Raw genomic sequence first — 23,043 nt, 5'->3', positions numbered from 1 at the left:
CAATTTTAATATTGTTTTATGTAGCTGTATTACGCAGAAAGGTGTAGATTTATTCCAAAATGCCCAATAACCCACCAAACCAAACACAAACTTATGTAAACACAGCATACGTAAACAGCCTCACCTATTTGTCATTCCAGGTTTGAATGACTCCTTTCTCCATCCTTCTCCTCAGAGGTATTCCCTCGTTCTGGACCAATGCTTCCTGCAGACCATTGACTGCATCCAGAAACTAAAGTAAATAGTGGAGCTGTGAACGCAGAGGTTAAAGTTAGCCATCAGTATATGAGGGATCTGTGAACTTTACTCAGGCCAGAAAACGGTTTGTGCCTCTATGAGTCCATTCATCTCCCGGTGCCTCTCATTTACATGTAATGGAAAGAAAATAAACAGCGGAGTCCTAATGTGCTCATTTACAGTAAGTAGAAATAAAGTAATGAGCTGTTATCTTTACTAAGACAGTGGGGAAGCAGTGATAAACATCTTTTTTTTTTTTCAAATGTTGATCAAAGTCTACACACAGCATGAGTAAAATTGTTGCTGACGATGCTATCTAAAATGCAGCGTGGAGGCGTTCACTGCAGTCATCCACATTTCATAGAAATGTGTTGACGAGACAGTTTCTGTCAGCTGATTGTTTGATCTTCATTTTGATCTGTACCTCTTGCTTTCTTATTTCAGACTTTTGAAGATATGTTTGCGCACTTTCAAACTTTGGCTTTACTTGCAGTTTGACAATTAAACATAGTCTGGTGCAATGATGTCAATGCTGTATGTTCTTCTTTAGTGATTTTGTTATTCAGTAAGATGGTATCACTAGGTGGAAGTGTGGTCAGTCATGTGCTGCATATCATCCACTTCTGGCATGTTTTTCTGACATTATCCGGCAATAATGTGGTCTGAAGACAAAAATGCCAATTAAAAATGTTGTATGCCTGCTCTGTTGCACACAGAAATGCTCTTCTGTATTCAATGCAGAACATTTTAATTGCCATTATAATGAGTGAGTTTTGATTTTATCAACAGACTGTAAAGAAAAGCAATATTGGTTCTAGAAGCAATGTTGCTAACAGAAGAGTAAATAACTATGGTAAATGACAGTAATGATGTTGATGCTTAAAGTGACCCAAGTCTGACATCAGTGTGAATGGATCTCTGCCCTGAAATGCCTCACATTTAATCAGTAATGTCACTCAATGGGAAGGGTTTTAGAGAGGAAAAATTCCAGGTCTTCATTCCTGTATCTCTGTTGCTGCCTTATGAAAACACTGTCACAGCATGTAGGCAAGCTGTCCCTATCAGAAAGTGTCTGGCATCAGTCTTCATTGGCAGGTGACTGGGGCAGCTTATCGCAGCAGCTGTACATCTGCAGCCTTCTGTGGTTTCAACGGACCTCTGCGACACTGTGTGGTGAGTGATCTGCTCCTGAGTAGTGAAGTAAAAAGTAGAAAAACTATGTATGTCTTGGGCACATGAATTCCAAAATAACTTTTCTCACAGTCTTATCCCCATGATACGTTTTTTTTGGGGGGAGTCTTTCCCTTTGTCAATATGAGGGTCTAAGGACAGAGGGATGTTGTATGCCCTAAAGCCCTCTGAAGCAAATTGTGATTTGTGATAATGGTCTTTATAGATAAAATTGACTTGATTTGACAGCAGTCTCATGTCAAGTTATTGGATGTACATTTAAATGCACAACACTTCATAAATTTAAGACAAATTAAGCAAATGGGATTTGTGATATGAACTTTATTTAGCTCAACATGAAACACTTGAGTTACTTGGACTTAAATCCACTTTCAAGGTTAAATTGAGTACATAAAATCAAATGTTTTAAGGCATTTTCTCAAACAGTTTGAGTTGGACTCATCGGGTTTTACAGTATGTGACATTATTGTAGAATATTCCAGCTGTGTGTTGGCTACAAAGATACTTTGTATGACAGCAGCACAAAGAGCAAAGTAAAATAAACTGACTCTGAGATGGTGACAGCATGGCTTAGAAAACAGCTATCTTTTGGCTGTAGCTCCTCACAGTCTGAGCCCTGCATGTCCCCAATCCCTGTAACCGTCACTCTTGACTCTTCAATTAAATTGCTTTACTTTTCTGTCAGACTCGGAAATAACCATTTTCTTCAGGAAACACTTAACCTCATATCTGATGACAGGCAAAACAAGCTGCTTTGTTGTAATTCGATCTCCTGACAACTGACACTGTAGCATTTATATTTACCTGTAAGACTACCTCTGTTGAAGAAGAATGACATACAGTGTGTATAGTTCAACATTTTTTTTTCTATTAATAGCCGAACTGTACCAGAGCTGGATGTTTGAATCACTGGCTGTGTCATGTGTATGCATCATCACTGGGGTGGATATCCTTAATGTTTCTGCCAACGTGAGGTCAAGTCCCTTGATGAACACTACTGTTTCACAAGTCCCTTCATACATGTTGACACAGTGGCTTTGACATTTTGCTCCCAAACATGAACACTGCCAGTGGTATCTGCTGCTTCCTGCGGATGTGTGCATGAGCACCGCTGATCACAGCCTTCTGATTTTCGTAGTTTTACCTTTATCTGATAGTTGCAGCAAAAAGACACAGAGATAATTGCAAGAGACAAAAGGGAATGGCATGCCAGCTGAGCCACCTCGGCGCCCCAGGAGGCTGACAGAGAAATACCGTCTGTGCACGCTTAATGAATATAAATGCATGAAGCTTTGTTTTGACAGAACATTCACATCCAATGATTAATACTTAATGGTCCTCGTTATGTCGGCACAGGGTTATACACTCTCTTCATGTAGTGTGCTATGTAAAGGTGGTATGCAATTAGATATTATCAGACCCAATTAAAAAAAAACAAGATGCTCAGATATTTCAGGGTGTTTTGAAGCTTTCCAGACAACACTAATGAGTTACATTATTATGAGAGAGTTCCACACAATTTAAAAATGAACATATGTTTTGTTGGTTTCTGCCAGCTGCTGCATCCTGAATACGCCATAAGCTATTTCCACCTCTACCTCTTATGTAACTGATTTCTGACACTAAGGACAGTGTAATTCTGTAAAGAAGGCATATTTGTTAAATACAGCACACATTTACAGGCCCTATAAGCACCATCACCTTAATTGTCCTCTTCCCACTGATACCAGATGTTGATGTCCCCAAGCATGTTTGGTCTATCACATAAAATCTAGCTCATCAGGCAGTCATAGGACGAAAATGTCAAACACTCAGTTTGTCCCACTAGAGGAGGCCTTGACTCCCTGTGTTACAATCAGTAAAGTGATTTGACCTTCAGTGTTTGATGCTTGAAGATGCATCATCTCCTTCTTAACCCATTCTTGACCAACACATCATAACCGTAAGAAAACCAAGAGAGATCGTATAATTTTGTCTATTTCCTAGATCCTTTTCATGCCTCAATATAAACGTGATAAGACTATAAGTAAAATAAAAATTAAAAACATTAAATAGTGATATGTTTATTTGTTTATTCTTGTCTTCTCATATCTGTAGCCAATGGCATAGGTGTGATTTGATATCTGGAAGAGCAAGTAGCAACCTCTGGGGATGAAAAATGAAGCCAACAAGGAAGTGTCAAAAATTGTAGTTGCTTTAATGGCCACTTGAGCCTGGCTCTGGAAGTCAGTCAATCCCCTTAGATATCCATATTAAAATGCCCAGATTTATAGAAGAAGTAAATAGCCTGGTAAAAATGTGATTTTTGTCTGTATAGCCAGCCCATTCTCATTCTAAAGTCGTCAAATACCGCCACTTTTGCAGTGCTTTCAACATAAAATACCAATGCCAAAAGGCACCTTTCACGTCTGCATGATATGCTGCTCGATAGCGCCAGATGAGAATGTGGCCGGAGACAGCTAGACGCGTTATTATTATTATACAATGGCGGATGGCCGGACGGCACCTGCTGTGGTAGCATGATATGCAGACAGTCAGCGTTAGTTAGAATGCAGCCGGTCGGATCTGCATGATAAACCGCTGGATGGTGTCAGGTTGAAACGCTGCCGGTAACAACATAATAAAAGAAGCATGAGGGTGCCCATAGCGCAGGTGGGAGGGGTGGTGGTTGGATCCAGCAAACCTCAGACTTTCATTTGGGAGTCCGGTGTTTGCTTCCCATCTGAATGTGATGTTTTTTGGGGGGGGTTCTACACGTAATCCTTGTTGCCTAACCCTAACCATTCGTGCCAGCATGTACTGTTGTTGTTGTCCCGACATCGATCTCCATATGCTTGCGTTGTGTAAACATAACTATGTGCAGCGTCATCCCACCATGTCCAGTTGTTGACATCACGGTAGCACCATCACGACGGCGCCATCCTGGAGCGTCAACAGCAGATGCAGAAGGATACTTTGAGTGTAATATGTAGACATTGAAGCCCACTGCAAAGTGGCAGTATTTAACTGCTGCTTGTCCTGCCACCCCATTTACTTGGGATGAGATGTGTTGATTTAACTAAATTCCCTATTCATGAACATTTGTATAACCCGTCGCTTTTAATTTTTATTAAGGCTTAATGTTGAGGATAATTACAGGTGGCTGCATTGAGAGACAAGCTGTTCGCAAATAGTGTCCTCTGCTACTTAGTCAGATCCACCCCTCGCTCCTACACAGCTTCAAACTCACATCGAAATGTGGTAACTTCTAGGTCCAAAAACCCAAGATGGCGACAACCAAAATGCTGAACTCAAAGCTTCAAAATGGTAGTCCCCAAACCAAATCGTGACGGTAGCTACGTCCACTATTTTTACAGCCTAAGAATGGGACACATATAAAACAAAGGCTTTGGGGTCCTTCACTTGAAAATTCTGAGCATCAACCAACATTTTCTGTATTCTGGTGAATTTTTATGCACCGATGTGTGCCTTTTCTGCATAAATTTATGGTGAAAATGCACCTTTTCAAAACATTAAAGTCGGACGTTTCCCCAGCATAGCCCCTGAAATCATGTCTGCAGCATATTTCCTTATGCTATCGAGTTGTCACACCGTTTGTATTTCTTTTTCTTAATTCCTTTTTTCTTTTTAAATACACACTGTATTTGCTGTGTGTATTTTATCCCAAATATTTTTCAAGGTTGAAAATGTCTCCCTCATTTTTGTCTTCTAAATATTGATTGTTTTTTTTCGGTGTGCTATACATCTGAAATTCTTGTCATTATTCCAGTTGAATACTTTGGCCTTGTTAAAAATAAACATGCAATATTTCAGTCATGTAGCAGTGGTTTAATGATTGCTTCCAACACCTATGCCAATCTCTTGAGCTATTACTGACTTAGGTAGAGGACAAAGGTTTTCATTATCATCAAAAACCCTTTGGATGGGACTACACACTGCTAACACATTTTATATTCATCTTCATCATCATCATCAGGGAAGTCAGATTCAAGTGTGCTACATACTGTATTGAAGTGTATGCTCCCCAATCATGCTCCAGTTTCTATGGCAATACATAGCCAAGGTAAGTGTGTTGTTATGGAGAGAAAAAATTTCAAACAAGACAATATTTCACCGATAATGAAATATTTTCCCAGGGCCAGGGAAAGGTCAAAACTATAATGAAAAAGAATCGGCTTTTATTGTAGTATTTAGACTGACTCTGAGACATGAGGATGCTTGAATCCATGTGAAAAGGTGCCTCAGTCAGTCAGTTTGCAATTATTTAACAGAAACCTTCATGGAATCTGTAAAGTCAGTGTAATATCTGGTTATTATAGCAGTAGGTGTGAGAATTGTTTTGTTGTCAACAATCATAATAGCAAGAGTAAAAGATGAGGTTGACCCTAAAGGGCATGCAGTAATAATACAGCACAGCAAGAAAACGGACCTTGGAAACATCGAGTGAGGTTAAGTAACAACGCATACCCAAGTACATGAGTACTGAGTACTGCTGCAAGCAATCTTTTTTATATCCAATGAATTGCTATTTTGGTAAATAGGCTTATTCACTTTCTCCCTGAGATTTATAGTGCTATCATGTTTGTTCATTGGCCCAGGAAGTGCATCAGGCTTTAAACCCCTTTTTCATAATGGCCAATCGATGTAATTACACCATCATGTGATGCCCCGTGGCCCAATGGTGAAAGAGTCATCTGTAAATAAGTGGATACATTTTTTGATCATTACCTTTGCAAAGCGACTTATTTCACTACCAGGTTTGAATCCATCTAGTGTGACAACATTTAATCTGAAGAGCTGCATGGTTGAATCATTTGATCCCCATTCAAGTTCACAGAGCGCTAATATGGACGTGGTCGGCTTGGCTGTCAGAAGTCTCTGGTGTGCCGGCTCTATGGGCCATACAGTGTGAAAGCAACGCTGATCATCCCCAGATCGTAGTCGTATAATTTTATACTCAGCAGTGAAACCATTTTGGCTTCACGCCACTTAGCAGTTATACCTGCATGGGCAATTGTTTCCTCTCATGCTGGTGTAGAACATACGGGCTTGTTGGCCATTGGTAATAGTCTTTGAGGTGAGTTCATGTGTAATTTTTTGTCCAGGTCACAGGCAAGGTGAGACATGGTGACACAGTCTTTCTTCAGCACCAGTTCTTTGATGTCATTTTTGTGTGTCTGGGCCATGAAAGCATGTGCAACTACAAACTGTAGGAATTTGTTAGAGGGGCTGCATTGTCTAAGCCCTAATTAAAATACAGTTTTACTATTCAGCAGACTAAAGTGGCCCTTTTTTAAAGATGTACTTAAGAATATCAAATGCTCTTTTCTTATTGTTGTATATGACTTGAAAATACATAAATTTTATAACTGAGGCGAGCACAAATGACTGCAGCCAAAGCCATTGGACTCCAACTATGTTGCTCTTTCTTCAGGCGGGTGCGTTGAAAACACTGGAATCTGCAGCATCTTAGTTCTTCACATTCTGCCACACTGAAGCAACGAGGCTGCGAGCATGTTTACACTCCAGATTCAGGAGCAGTAAACATGATGACGCTCACAGCCATTTGCTTCACTGTCCTGCACAGGCCAGTCTCATGGTTAACTGTACTGCCCCTCCCCCCACACTGAGCTAACTGCCTGTCCCCAGCAGGATGAGCTGGCTGTAAACCACACCAGGTCTATTAATTAATTAATGTACCCTAACTGCAAGCTTGGCTCCCTCCATTGTAGTCGAGCAGTTTGGAGCTGGCTGCAGTGGTGACTGCCCGTGTGTCTGTGGTGTTTCTGCGGTGTGGTGGGAGAAAGGCAAGAGATAGAGGAGCAGAGCAGCAGAAAACTGTGGATGAGAGGAGGCCGTCAGCACCAGTAGTCACCATAAATCACCCAGGGCCATTGTGGTCCTGTCCTCTATACGGCGCCAGTGCAGGCAAGCAGGCAGACAGAGAGAGAGAAGAAGAGAGGAAGAGGCAGAGGAAGAGGGGGCAGGGTGGCTGCAGGGTGAAAGAGGGGGAGAGAATGGTTGGGGATCAGCCTGTATGTCCACCTCAGCTCCTGCTGCGGGGCTGGGGAGCTGTGCTGCTGTCTCAGTGTTTGTCCTCCGTGTCCTCCCAGATCCCGGATCCTGAGGTAAGAGCCTGATACACACACACCATGTCCTCCACAGGTTCCTCTCAGAGCTTTTCTCTGTAACGGGTGCAGGTGTTCTGCCATTTAAAAGGTAGCTTTGTGTGATTCTTGTTTGGTCGTCAGAGTTGTTGTTTACGTTACTGGATAAAGATTCGGGGAATGTTTTGTGGAAACCTGATACAATTTGTGGTCTTACATGAATAGTTAAGCCACATGTTTTTTATGCTGGTACAAACAGGAGGATGAATATGATGAGTCCTAGTGTGACAAGTTATTTTTGTGTTTTGGGGCTAAAGAGAAGAGGGTTACATTACAGACAATATGATTACTGCAATGGTCAGCTAAAATCCATTACGTTCTGTAATAAAATATTCCTGCTTGAAAACAGGCAATTTACTTCTGTGTAGTACAATGTGTAGTAGCATGATTAAAATGTCAAAATATTTAATTATATATTTAATACCACAAACAAACAAAGTACATTATTTTTTATTAAAATGAATGATCAGTTTTATTTTTATATTATAAACATCTTAGAAACAAACTAGCTGTGACATGTCAATAAATTCAACTTTGAACATGGATTATGAATTTGAATAATCCAATAGATTACATCAATGTATACAATTTTAAGAAGGCAAAAAGATTATAGTGTTTATATTTATTAATGTTAATACAAATATAACATATAACTTACTATAAAAGGTCAGTGAAAGCACACAAAACTTCTCAAAACAGCCTCCCTCTGGCTGTCCATATGAGGCATTCACAGCTTTCAGGAAGTGTAAATGGAAGCTTGAGTTTGTAGCTGAAGATGCTAATTAAATAGATATGTTTGTTTCTACCATACACCAGTGATACTCAACTTGCAGCTCATTGGCCAGATCTGGCCCTTTTTTGTATAGAGATTGTTTAAAAAAACTAAGTGGCTGTGGAGGTTCCCCCAACAGAGACCCAGGCTAATTATTTATATATTAATTTTTAATGTTTGTTTACATAATGACCCCTGGCTTTGTGCCATTTTGCAAAAAGGGCCCCTGGGCAAAGCAAGTTGAGTATCCCTGCTATAAACTGTATATAAAGAGGCATGTGTCTCCACTTACTCACACCATACAAAAATGAAGCCAAAATATCTTGGTTATGGCCACAGTCGTCCTTAGCTGTTGACGTAATTTGGAGCCCGAGTCTGTGCAGTAGTGATCTCTGAGTTAACGAGTTTCCACCCATACACCCATCTGACCAATACCTAGTAGCGCCCTTGATTGTGGGTTTAATTCGCACACTGTTGGTCATGAAGTAAAACCCCATTTTGAATATCAAATAACAAATTAAAACTGGACCTATCAGAAAAACAAACATTTAAACATACATCATGGTGATAAGAACTACCTAAAAATATTTTATTTAGTATATATAATAAATGAAGTATATATAAATCAGTCATTCATTCATTCGTGGTGGGCCAGCATGATTAAAAGATCTACCACCACAAATAGATATTTTATTTTTGGAGCTGGAACATTCAGGCGTGCTGTTGAAATATATGTATTCTATAACTATTGATTGCACCACACTGATGGAGTGTGACTGACAGTGAATACTCTGGGCACAGATGGGGGAAGCAGAACGTCAGATGCATTGAAAGTGAAACTGAATCTTTCATTCTTTCGGGTCTTAAAGTTTGCATTCACTCACTGCAGCTTTTCCTGTCATCCATCAACCTGATCTGATCAGCTCTGAATGGATCAACAGATCAATTATCCACCCCTTTATTTGACATGTACTTTGATCTCATAATTTGGTCTATGCATGCTCCATCTGCTAATATGGAGAGGGCAGGGTTTATGACCTATACTGCAGCCAACCACTATAGTGTGGTTGGAGACGTTTTGGCTTCTTTTTTGAAGTTGTTGTCCATCTTTATATACAGTTGATGGTTTACACTGAAGGAAAGCATTTGCAGGTAACAAACAGTGAAGGCTTGAGTGACATTAATGTCACTCTTTTGTGGCGCACTTTTAAAACTTAAACGTAGGAAATCAGAATCTTAATACTGGAGGCATGGAAAACAATTGCATTTTTTGCAGGATATCCTTTTGCAAGTTTGTAATTGTAACTGGCCCTTTGCCAATACCTGTGAAAAAAGTAAACCTGTTTCCCAACGCTCATATTCCTACATTTAGACGGTAATCCTTCATTCCATTCTCCTAATCTACCCTGATCAATACCTAAGTACTCTTAAAAAAAAAAAAAAACTTACTCGAGGAAGAATATCCAAATATGCCACTGAATATGTAATGATCAAACTATCCAATCAACGATCCAACAAACAAAAATATGTAATAAATGTGGGTATATAACGATGAGGTAACTTGAGGACAATGTTGTTGTGTTGTTTGTTCCACCAAAAGAAAACTTGAGGCTTACAGCCACTAATCCTGCCCCATGAATGCCCCAGAGGAAAGGACTTAGCCTTATATAATCACTCTTGAGCAAAAATCGTTATTATTTTAGAGCAGCCTGCTAAATATCCCCATCAAGGCTAATCCTTCTGTGGGAGTTGCAAAAACAAGATTGTAGACTTTTTCAGATCTTTTTTCTTTGTTCAAGTTCACAGCCCTTCTCGAGTCCTCAGTACATACACACACACACGCACACACATACACACACACACACACACACACACACACGCACGCACGCACACGCACGCACACACACGCACACACACACATACACATTGTAGAGGCCCTGAAGACAGCTTGTACCGTCACATATCGCATGTTGGCTCGCTGATAAAGCCTATCAGATCTGACACACAGCAAAAACAACAGGTTATTCTGTCCTGGTGCTGAGGAGAGTCTCACTCTTTTCTTGTACTTTTCTTTAATTTCTTGCATTTTTTTGGGTCAGTTCATCTTTAATTACCTGTTCCCTTCTTCCCATGTTTTTGAAAGCAATCAAGCTAATTTCCTCAGGTTTCAAAGGGTTAAAAAGACAGATATACAGCATTAATTTGAAGGAAGAAAACATTTACTGGGAACAAGCCTACTCAAGTTCTAGAGGAACTTGCAGGTACCCATAGATCCCATTTTTATTCCAGCATCTTAAGTGTAGACATCAAGGGATCCCGTTAAAAATGGTCATACTTGTTATTCCCTAGTTTAGCTTATCTTTGGGTCATTATTGAGCTCCTATCCAGACAAGTTATGCCAGTATCTTTAGCATCAATGGATGCCTTAGGCCGTCTAATTTCATAGGATACCACCACTACTACATTTGCGCTAGCTCAATATATGGATGCAACAGTATCTTAAAGACATCAATATTTACCTCCAATAATGTCAGCAATTGTACCACGGGAGCACGCCATTCCCCGGCCACCCGTGGCTTTGACTGGAAGTAAAAGAAAAATATCCTCTGCAGAGCCTCAGTCCTGTTGTGTTTATCACCGCCTCAGTTTATTTTTAGAACATTTTTTCAATTTCACCATAAAATGGTCTTATCAGCAAAAGCAGCAAATGTAATAAGTGTCCATTATCTGATCCATCATGTTGGTTTATGGACTAAAGTATAGAGTTTCCAAAACAACCTTGTATCATCTAATCAAGTGATCGATATACAGTCCACCGGGAGAATTCCTCACAATGATTCTCTCAGGGAACTGATGCTTCGAATGCCTCGCTGGGTCTGGCAAAGCAGTGATCCAAGCCATCGATCTACTCTAAAACTTACACAGTTTTATTCTTATTGATCCCCAATCCTCAGCTCTGAAGAAATGTGTTTTGCAATGACAAAATAATATATAGTTTTGTGCAGCAGAGAATTTGGGCATCTAAGACCACTGGGATTGTTCAGAGATAATGAAGGAAAAGTGTGGAAACCAGAATTCTTTGTCTGCATGGTTTCATGTTGGTCTTGTCTGTAGACCTCAGTGCTTGTTTGTGTCAATGGAGATCAGGTGGTGACAGAGCCACAGGTGATGTGGGTGTTTTTTCTTTAGCCCATTTTGTTTTTCAACATTTTGCCAAACGCCTTGAAAAAGATACTTTCCCTTCGAGTCATTTCTTTGGTTTTCTATTTCTGTTCAGAAGTCAGTTCAGTTAAATGTCACTAATTTAAATAATTAGATAGAGAATCATGGGACTGACCTTCACAGAATACAGGATTCAAAGTGAGGTAGTTGGATGCATGCTTGCGCACAGATTGTGCACAGACCGAAATTACTGGCCGTAACTAGTGATAACTGGTAACAGTGACAATCAGTGACCTTTACATGACTTCAAACTCTTCTTTTATCCTGACATTTTTTAATGTATAACTCTACCATGTATATTAGATATAAACAGAGTTCACAGACAAATCAATTAATCATTGCCACACCACATTTTCTGAAGATGATAAAGAGAGCATGTGAAGCCTGAGGTTTCCTCTCTGCTGTAAAAACATGTCTGTGTAGGTTTATTGGTGGCATGCAGATACTTAAAAAAAATATAAATAAATAAAACTTTTGTCTTTGTTTCCAAAGCTTTTGCCCACAGATCCCCCGAAGAAGCCGGACCCTGTCAACTCAGAGACTGTTGTTTTCTGGGGGCTGCGGTTATGGCAGGTCATCGCCATCTTTTCTGTGTTTGTTTTAGCAGTTGGTCAGTACAGCTCAATCACTTTGCTGACACCTCCACAAACTATTCTTGTAACAGACTGCAATTTTGAGATAAGCCTACAGGCCAGAGATGTCAATGCATGCAATTATGTATCCATAGTATGACCATCAATAAATATATAATAACATAATATTGATTAATATTATGTCAGGGAAGGCAGGGATCACTATTTTGGTTCAAGCAGTGAGTCACACAAGTAATAGCAGCAACTGCAGAACAAGCTAAGAGAATCTCTCACTTGGTACAAAATGCATACCAGACACTTTCTGATTTGTTACAAAATTGAGTAAGAGTTGAGTTGGATTTTTGTCCTATAGTCTTTTTTTTTTTAAATGATCAGTTTCTCTAAACGAGGGAAGCACATATCTTCTCAGTGGTTTCTAGTAATATCTAGAAATGCTGACAATTTTGTTTTTTTTAGATCAAAGGAATTAAAACTGAATTTTTAACAAGACTAATGCCATGTTCACACTGGATGTGGAAGTGCCCCAGTGTGTCAGTTGTGGCACAAGCAGTCGCCTGTGCATTTCTCCGTGCCAGTCAGCAATGATTCTGCTCCTATGCCCATTTCTAATCACATGTACAGCTCTGTCACTGCCTACTTGTTTGTGAGTACTTGTCTCTCACTCTCTGTTTAGACCCAACTGTGGAATAATTAAAGATGCATATTCTATCATTTCTAAGTCTTATCATTTATATCATATCCTTTATATCATACTTAATAGATTATCGGTGTGTTTTCTTGCCAGATTTGATCGCTGCTCACAGAAAAATAGACCAGACACTGAAACTATTGATCACAAGCCATCAACAGAGCTTGGGGCCATGGGGTATCCCATGTAACGAGGTTAACACTAGAAGAAAACAGCAGTTGGCAGCGCTTCACAAATTATCTGCAGACTCTATGGTACTTCCATTCAGTGTGAACCAGGCATCAGAGACTACAGCCATGCTAGCAGCTGTGTGTGTCAAGGCACAGTGTTGCTTTGAGCTAAATGCTAACATCAGCATGCTAACATGCTCTCAACAACAATACCCTTGATGTTCACAATATTTACCATTTTAACTATCTTTGTGATACAATTAGCATGTCAGCAAGCTAACATTTACTTATAGTATAGATTGTTCGAGGAAGGAGTCTTAAAACTTAGAAATGATTAAGCATTTTAGCATTTCCTGTTTCCTTGTCTCAAAGTTGATGTGTTTTTTGAATGGGTTTTTGTTTAGATGCCTGAAATGAGTTCTGAGGTTAACACAAGCTTTAACTTTTTTTGTTCTACAGTCAGTAAATACTCACTCCAAAATTCTGAACCTTCTGTGTGTCTTAAAGGTGGCAGTTGCTAACAAGGGGATAATTGAGAGTGGAGTAGCCTATCATCACACAGTACATGGCTTTACAGCCTTGTTGTGGTGGCAACAGTCAGTCAGTCATGCCACTGTAGTGTAGGTCACTCAGTGCCTTTTGTTTGCTTTTTGGTTCTGACAGTTGCGTTTAAGCTTAAAAAAAATCATAAAAGTGGTGTTCATTTGTGAATATTATCTTACTGAACAAAACATGTAAGTCTTGTAAATGTTTGTCAAACAGATAATTTTCTGCAATAATTCAAAATCAGATGGAAAATCCCATGGGCTTTTTGTCGAGGGAACTAAAGCAATACTACGTTCTGCGTCTGCCTGTAGAAAAACATCATCCACAGAAGACTCTAAATAAACTGGGCCTGACTTTGGGTCCTGATCCTGAATGTGAAGGTTATACAATGTGCAATTATTAACATATATGCAACTATTTATATACACTAATCATGTCCCTTTTTCCCCCTCTTTCAGTTATCACTCTGTGTTGTATTTTTAAATGTCGAATTCCGAGAACCAAAAAGGAAATCGAGGCACGGCACGCACAAAGACAGGCCGCCAAGAAATACGCCAACACATTAGAGACAGTGCCACCTCTGAATGAGCTCACTGAGATCCCAGGATGTAAGTACATCTATCTAATATCTTTACAATATTAATATGATTATAGTGGATTAAGTAGTCATATTAAGTTTGACTGTGGCTAGTCCCTCGAATGGTTCGGCTTTGTTTCTCTTGCAGCACCATTTGTTTGAATGATGTTTGAAGTTGCACAGGAATGCTGGTGGCTTGAAGTGATAGACATAGGTTAGAAAACTGTGTCGTACATCGAAGTCCTGTGACATCAATGAACTACACAGACTAATCTGTGATTGAGTTACACAAAAGCACATGACAAAGAGATCTGAAAAACAGGAGAAATAACTTTGATGAATGGAGTTCTCTGTGGGTGGAGAGCTTCAGTTTGGATTTAAGTCTCGCTCTGTGGGCACAAAAGTGTTTTAATACTAGAATTTATTCTTTCAGATCTACAGGATTTAACAGTCAAAGACTCTTTGCTGTTGTAGTCCCAAATTGTGATTAAGGCTAAGAGGACAGCTGTCTTTTTACATAACATCTTTTCTAGGACAGTTTTAATTTCTTAAATTCTTACTGTCTCTTTTCATCTCACAAAACAGCTCCAGTTGTTTCATTCTTTCTGCTCTGTTACTAAATTTCCTCTTCTCTTCCTCTCTTCCTCACTGCTTTTCCTCCAGCTGCCCCAGATGCCTCTGCAGTTCAGACAGTCTCTGAGCAGGTCCAAACTCAAAGTGCTAACAGCAGCCAACTCTCAGTAGTTAGGGTCACAGAGGAGCAACCCAGCTCCCTCACCTTGCCAGAGACCGGCTGATTTTTTTCCTCCTTTTCCTCCTCTCTTATCTTCTGTCAGACTCTCCTTTTGATTAAGTGACTTTATAGTGCACAGTGAATGCACTGGTAGCCACTCTGAAAGTCCTCTTCAAGCAACATCCTCTATCTGTTCTACCTTAATACTATTGCTGCAAGAGAAATTAAATAAAAATGCAACTCTATTTTAACTGCTTACCACATCATTTTTGAAATCTATATCCAGAAAATAGAGCACATTTTGAACTGTCTAGATGTTGCTTTGTGGTGGAGTTGTAGTGTAGCACTGACTATGCACAGTAGCAAATAAGACTTTTACTGTGGCTACTAAATACAGATTGTGATGCTTTTGCAAATTTGATTACTTTAGGGCTTTTCTAGTTTGTATTTTGTATTTTTGAGGTTCTCCTCTTTCTTAAGATGTTTTTAATATAATGCAAATGTTTTTCTTTGCACATATTTGCATGGAAATTTCAAGAGTGTGGCACTGAATCACCGTGACTACTGGGTAGCAAACCTCAGTGTCATCTACATAAAGTGAAATGGCATGGAGCAAATGCTGCTTCATTTGGTTAGATTTTAGTCATCTAAAAATATGCTCACTTTGTTAAAATCCCTCTCACAGGCTGCAACAAAGATAAGACACCAGATGGGAGTTTAGAAAGGGTAAAAACATATTTATTTGCAAAACAATCAAAACAAAATGAGAGATTGAACATGTAAGTCAGTAATCAGTCATATATGCATGTACTGGTGTGTGGAAATGGCCACATTAACAGCAGCCTGCGAGGAAGAAGGATCAATTGCAAAAGGAGGGAGGTTTCTATGGCCAGAGCACTGCGACCCTCCATTCAGCACCTGCAACACAACATCAAACACTGCAGTACAAATATGCAGGCGCCCCTAGTGGAATGTTTTGATCATCACAACCTAAAGACAAAATCATTTTAAGTGTCTGATTAGAGTATTTTCACCGTTTTACTTTACTGTTAGACAACCCTTTCCGATACAAAACTAAAGGAGTTATCTCAAGACTCAATTGACAAAAACAGTAATTATACTTTACAGAATATGGGAGTTGTCAACTGCTGCTTCGATCATTTAATCCATTAGGCAAAGCAGTGAAAATATTCCAAATATACTCTATGGTGAAACTGATTGATTGATTTTTTCTTAGGTTGGTCTCTTTATGTGGCTAAAATATGCAGCGGCCTCCCAAAGCAGTACTACTTGCTTAGGTTTAGTGCTGGTAGATTTGCTTTTTTTTTTTTTTTTTTTTTTTTCAAAGACACAAAGCAACACATTACATAAAATAAGCACAGCCAAAATATCAGACAGGTAAGACTGCTGTTTATAATGACATGTCTTTATATGCTACAGCTACTGCTGAAAACAATGACTGAAATAAACAAGACTGATTTCATTTCATTCATATCAATTGAAATTAACTGCCAGTTGTCTTTCCATTTTGTTAGCACAATGTCACAGTGATTCGGTCTAAATTAATAACTTTCAGGAAATTATGAGACAGCATATTGTTCTTACTGAAAATGCTAATGCGTGCAGCATGTTCGTTGTGCTCAGTGTTTGTTTCCCTATACCTGCCTGTTCCATTTCCTATGGTTAGCTTTAAATAAAGTGAGTCATTCACACAATTTCCTGTTAGTGTAAATTGAATATGATCATTGATGTCAACAACACTGGTCTTATCTGCAATTAAATATTTACTTCCCCTCTCTTACAGAGAAATTTGGTGTGTTGCCTCGTGTGTAAGCCATCTCAGCCGCTTAGCTGTGGCCCTCTTAGGTTAAGAAATGTGACAAATAGGGACTGACAATCTGTCTTGTCTTGTTTCTCGTGATGATATACTATGCATTCATGTGCACAATCATTGGTTCTTGTGTAAGAGAAAGCACTGAGCTGTCAATAAGTTTTTCTTGCATGACCTGTGTCAAATAAGATCTGCATTAGAGTGGGGTCACATGATAAACTTACTCTAGGAGAACATCTATATATCTTCAATCTCTATTATAGTCTAGAGATCTCATAAGCATTGGAGTTAATCCTCTTTCATGACTGTATAACTAATCATCTATGTGGCTCTGGGAGAGCAGCTAAAGGGGGCTGACTGCGACTCCTATTATACAGAATAAGGATGAACATGTTTATTTGCTGCTCTCAACCATGAACTCCAAACTTACCATGCTGTGTTTGCTTTTGGATGAACTAAGGAGCAGGGCAATATGAATGTACAGCAAATATGCAAAAGCTTCTTTTCCCAACTGCAATTTTTAAATGAGGGTTTGATTATGCAAAGCTACACTTAGGAAATCCAGAGCAGTCAGTAAGAACAACACAAAATATAACTTAGTTATATTTGTTAATTAAATGTTACAAATGAGGATCAAGAAATGCTCACTCTTATCTTTGAGATGCGTACATGAATACATTTTTTGTGCAGTAGCTGGGGAAATCTGTTTACCTCTTTGGGGAAAAATATCGTTATTTTTATGACATGTGTCTAACATTTTCCATTAAGAAAGCTTCTGCGCCTCCATTTACACATTCTTGCCACGCTGTTAAAAGCATCTGGGACAAAATCTGAAAAAAACGAAAGCCTTTCACAGTCAATATCTGTTGCAACACACTTAAAAGAAAGAGAAGCCATGAACACAGGCTTAGACACTATCATCCTTCTCAAGCACCCCTTCACAAGCACTCATGCCAAAATATATAATATTAGATAAAATAGAAAGACAAAAGGACGGAACTGTGAATCAGTCCCTCCCATTTCCCACCTACACTTATCTGACTTTAACTCTCCCCAAATCTCCTGCTTCTTCAGTACAAAGCCCAAAATTTTAAGCAGCCGTAAATGGGGGAAGTTTTTAATGTCCCCAAACAGTTGCGGCTGTTGTTATTGTTAACAGCTCAAACACATTTCTCACACATCACTACAGCTCTGAAAAGGCAGTGAGAAAAAGGTCATCTGAGGTTCACAGCATGCCGACTGATGAGTGACGGACTTGCAAAAAGGAATTTGGACTGGTTACAAGTCCTGCTTTGTTCCTCAGGAGGAAATCTTTGTAAGCAACACTTTTTAATAACCATCATTAGGCTAATGGTAAATTGACAGTTAGTTCAACTTTAGTTAAAAGTTAACAAACTAAATGTTAAACAATGAAATTATAGTAAATTTACTAATTAGTATTGCTATTATTTATGTTACTTTGTTTTTCTACACATTAAAATTTTGCACCCTAAATTATGTATGTGTAAATGGTTGATGATTGTTTTGTAAGCCAAGAAACATTATAAAGTTGCAACAGATGATTATAACAAGTTATTTTATTCTATTACGTTAAAAAAAAATCATATTCTTTTCTATCACAAATGTTTTTGTTCTCTTTCATGTTCAGCACTTGGTGTTGCATTTTATGCATGAATGATGATGTATAAAAATGATGATTATTATTATTATCTTCTTAAATCATTAAAACATTAAAAAAATAAATGAATGCTGTACAGTGCGTATAATAATAATACATTTTATTTATAGAGCACTTTTCACAGTACTCAAAGATGCTTAACAGAGACATATATAAACAATGCCACGTTGTGTTGGCCAACCAAATATTTATAGATAGAGCGAGATGCCCCACAGAGTGAGATAGATATAGATATACACAGTTGTAATTTCATAATAGCTATCCTTATAGTGTTTACAGACCAATATTAAAAGCTCCAGTGCAGGACTTTCCCATGTAAATTAATGTCTGCTAAGTGGTGTCCCCAGGCGGGCACAATTGCTGCCCGTCCAGGCCAAAATAATTGGAGGCTGATATTACTGTCTTTAATAGGCTGCGCTGCGTAACCTCCAGAGCTGTAAAAGGAAGGCAAAACATGGAAGTACCAAAAACTGCAGTTCTTTGAACTTGCAGGCTGGCTACAGATGAGAATCAATCCCCATAGACACCCTTGTTAAAGTGCCCAGCTTAATAGCAGAAATAAACTTGTTTCCAGCCTGGGAAAAAAAAAAAAAAAAAACATTTTGGTCTCTATTGCTACAGTTTTTTGTCAAGGTCTTGAAAAGCAGGTAGCAGACTTGGACCCAAATGCAGACAACAAAAGAAGCAGCTGGACACATTTAAAGACTTAGTTAAAAATGAGCTACAGTCCAAATCAGGCAGGCACAGGAAAGGAGGCAACTGAACTCCAAACCAGAAATCAAGACAAAGTGACAAAGAACAAAGGAACTGGGCAGGTATATGTAGGGAGAAACTGATTAGGGAAGTGAGAACAGGTGAGTAGACTGCAGGGCTAGTGAGGGACAGGTGACACTAATCAGAGCAGGGCACGCAGTCAAATGCAGGGGAAAAACAAGAGCAGGAGTGAAGTGATCTGAAAAGAGAGATGTGAGTAACAAAATAAAACCAGAAACAGAACCCAAAGGTTACTGAAAGACAGCACCCACCTTCTGTCTGTTCACCCTGCTGCCATCTGGGAAAAGATACAGAGGTATCTGCTGCTGTACCAAAAGACTACAGACCAGCTTCTTTCCCCAGGCTGTGAGACACATAAACGCCTCCTTTGACTCCAAAAGATGCAGCAGGATTTCAGGGCGAACTATTAAATCTACCTTGAACCTTGTACCTTTTAAAACAGTAAACCTGAGTGAAAAATAGAACAAACAAAGGAAAAACATGACCCCAAGAAGGAGATCAGGGCAGATCATGTCATCTCTGGCTTTGTGCAAGCACAAAGGTAGTGGTATTTTGTGAAATGAGACAACCTAAGGCATCCATTGGTATCAACCATGTCATCATAGCTTGTTGGGAAGAGGGCTAAATAATGCTCCAAAGTTAGCCTAAATTTTGGTAACGGAAAACTGCCATGGCCAATTATTAAAGTTGTCCCCTGAACTCTCACCCTATATATCCCGGAGGGAGTCCTGTGTTGCTTGACCCATCAACCACCCCAACTTGTGGCTTATTTATGCTCTCTCTATGTACAAAAATGGATATATCTGTTTCAAACATTGTAAATCTTACTGCCCTCATACATCTGTGTGCCCTTTCAGATGGCACAAAAACAGTTAATATATGGCACTAAAGGGTGGAGATAAACATTTCTGACAACAACAAAAGAGGAAACATTGGAGGAGGTTGTAATAATACATACACAGTACATTTAAACAGAAGCCGTGCTGTAGATGGTGGGGATCTGTGCAGCCGTTATATACATCCCTATATGTGGACAGAGAATTCTTTTCACCAGTTGTACTATATATTTTAATACAGGCCCACTGATTCGTTCTGTTCCACCATTATTCTCTTATGGTCATCTCTTGAACTACCTTACAGTTACCTCCACGATTTCCGCTGGTACTGCTAAGTTTTGTCCGAATCCATTGGGTTTCAGAAAATGTGCACAAACAAGGACAAAATGAATGCGAAAACAGACTATCACCATCTCCATATCTAACAGTGAGCATAAATAAACTTCATCCAACTTCCTTCTTTACTTACATTAGCACATTGGTCACATGATTGCAGCTTTCCAGATTAAATGGATTATTCACAAATTACTTGCTCATGATTACTTGGGTTATTTAAAAATTATTCACGCAATACTTTTTGTAGCTTTACATATGAACAGTCCATGAGAACACCCTGAATTTAATATAGTGTGCAGCAATAAACTGTTAAATAACATAAGTTATTGCATTATGAATAGTTGGTGCACATTATTAAATATAATTTTGTTATATGTTAATGGTAAAATAACTATGAACTGAGGTTCAATGAATTTACCATTTATAATGATGGTTATTATAAAGGGCTACCAACTAATTTTAATAAAACTGGCATTATTTCAGTGGAACAATTTGTTGCAAGCAGAAACATAACTTCTGAGATAACATTTACAATTTGTCAGTCAGATTGAACTGTGATTTCTTTGAAATGCCACAATGCCCTTTTGTAGAAGGCAATGGTAACCTTTAATTAGTCCACTACCATACACAGTATGTAAACAACAGGGTTCGTGGCACCAGCACTCCAAGTCTGACCAAAATTGGAGCAATGTGGAACATGTCTGGGTTTCAAATTCTGATATTTAATTACGGCTCTTCATTTAGCCATCACCAACCCAGGCTTTCATAATGGCACAGATGCATCAACTCTCCAATTTTTGTCTAACTCAGACTGTTACATAAAGAAATAAGAAAAAGAAAAAGACTGAATAAAGAATGGATGAATGGAGGAGAAATGTATGAGGATAAAAGCGGAAGACAGTCTCAGACTTCACTCAAAATACAAAGAAATCTATTCACAAACATTCTGATGGTTGGTTGGTTATTTTAAGTCAGCTGGATTCACCCAAAACAGTGAAACACAGGACCAAAATAAGTCCAAGTTTACTCTGACCCCCTCCGGCAACTTTTGACATTTAGTGTGTGTTTGTCATTTGTTTTCTTGGCCTTCGTTTGAATATCCAGTGTCTCTGCATTTGTAGAACACCGGGAAAATGTCTGCTTTGCTACTGGAAAAAAAGAAGCTGCGTTTGGCCTCAACTGAAGTCTTTCCTTTGAGCAATTTTCACAGTTTTTAAACAATAGTTGATGAAGTGTAAAATCATACCAATGTGTCTTGTTTATGTATATCCTTTTGTTAACTCTTGCTTAAGGCCTTTACATGTTTTGTTGGACGCGGTTAGCTTTGTGTCAGCTTTATATTAGAGTTGCATCTTTCATGTGGAAAAGAGATCTGTGGAATTTGATGCCTGAGAGAAAAAATAGCTGTGTGCTCACATCTTCCAAAGAAATTAATTGAAAATGCCTTTTGAGTTTTTGTTTTTCTGCTAACTAAAGATAGCATTGGAAAGCTTTGATTTTATCTCCAAAATCTTCAACTCAGCTATCTCCAGTATGCAGACAACATGTTTGACATTATCTTTGCATGCACAACTTCGAGCCTTATCTGACAGATTCTGGTGCTACAGTGTTACAGAAAGAAGTGTAGCGTCAGTTATGGAGTTATATATCATAAGATATATATTTTTTTGTTTTTGGGAAATGCATTTAATTGCTTTTATTTCAAGTGTTAGCTGTGCAAATCTATGTCAGTCTCATATCTTGTTTATTAAAAGTCATATATGCTACATTCAGAATATTAATGTAGTGGGAAACTATTTTACGAAATGCAAAATTGTAGAGGAGTTTGTCTGTTATTTTCTCTGTAAACTCACACAAAGCTGACAGTAAACTTCTGTTCTCCATTTCCCACCCAGACAGTATGTGAAACAATCCCATTCAATGAATAAATAGACCATGCTTATTAGTACAGATAGAAACAGATGTGCCTTCATTATATCCAACCTACTTAGCCCGACATTCTTTTGTATAATATTCTCCCTTCCAATTAGCTCTACAGGCAGGACTTAGATAATACCTGATGCTGAAATCTTCAGTGATTGTTTTCTTGTTTTCCTGCAGCTGCAAAAGCAGACGAAAAAGAGGAGGTGTCAACAGTCTCCGGAAAAGTGGATGCTGATAAAGGAGAGAAGAAGACAAAGGAGGGCAAGAAAGAGGGAAAGGGTGCCAAAGAAGGAAAAGGAGATGAAAAGGATGCATCATCCAAGAAGGGTGAAAAAGGTGAAAAGGGAGCATCTAAGAAGGAAGCGGGTGAAGGGAAAGGGAAGAAATCTGGAGAAAAGGGAGACAAAGGGGAAAAAGGAGAAAAAGGAGGCAAAGGAGAAAAAGGAGGCAAAGGAGGGGCGAAGGGGGGAGCCAAGAAAGCTCAAAAGTGAACTCAACCCTCAGTGGATGAACACTGAAAAATACCATTTCATATTTTTCACTGAGAGCATTTTGCACACTATTTTTCTAAAATGACATTTGTATTATCTCAAAAATTTAAATGTAACTCTTTTGTTGTTGGTCCCATTTTACAAAGGTTTAAGTAAAGACTTTTTTTAAGCAACCACCTGATACTGAGTCTCAAATTGCGGTCGCAAATTTGTTAAAACTTGTTTTAGTGAGCACTTCTTCTTGTCCAAAATAATCCATCAACCTGACAGCTGTGGCA

The 23,043-nt window shown here is 38.8% G+C and overlaps 1 protein-coding gene across 1 annotated transcript; it reads left to right on the top strand.

The window, feature by feature from the left end:
- The first annotated feature begins 7,445 nt into the window (after window positions 1-7,445).
- On the top strand, window positions 7,446-22,821 carry tmie (transmembrane inner ear). Its single transcript, XM_042497004.1, has 4 exons — window positions 7,446-7,556; window positions 12,082-12,199; window positions 14,045-14,194; window positions 22,452-22,821. The coding sequence occupies exons 1-4, from the start codon at window positions 7,446-7,448 to the stop codon at window positions 22,763-22,765; spliced, it is 693 nt and encodes a 230-aa protein (XP_042352938.1). The 3' UTR covers window positions 22,766-22,821.
- Window positions 22,822-23,043: the final 222 nt, after the last annotated feature.

This window comes from Plectropomus leopardus, chromosome 12, assembly GCF_008729295.1.
Source record: "Plectropomus leopardus isolate mb chromosome 12, YSFRI_Pleo_2.0, whole genome shotgun sequence".
NCBI classification, from domain to species: domain Eukaryota; kingdom Metazoa; phylum Chordata; class Actinopteri; order Perciformes; family Serranidae; genus Plectropomus; species Plectropomus leopardus.
The sequence above is the reverse complement of the archived record's forward strand: the minus strand, read 5'-3'. Positions and strand labels throughout refer to the sequence as shown.

Excerpts from the sequence above, each read along its gene's own strand:
- tmie (XM_042497004.1), top strand. The coding sequence starts at position 7,446 with ATGGTTGGGGATCAGCCTGTATGTCCACCTCAGCTCCTGCTGCGGGGC. Across the intron at positions 7,557-12,081 it reads CCCAGATCCCGGATCCTGAG|CTTTTGCCCACAGATCCCCC; the intron begins GTAAGAGCCTGA and ends TTGTTTCCAAAG. Across the intron at positions 14,195-22,451 it reads GCTCACTGAGATCCCAGGAT|CTGCAAAAGCAGACGAAAAA; the intron begins GTAAGTACATCT and ends GTTTTCCTGCAG.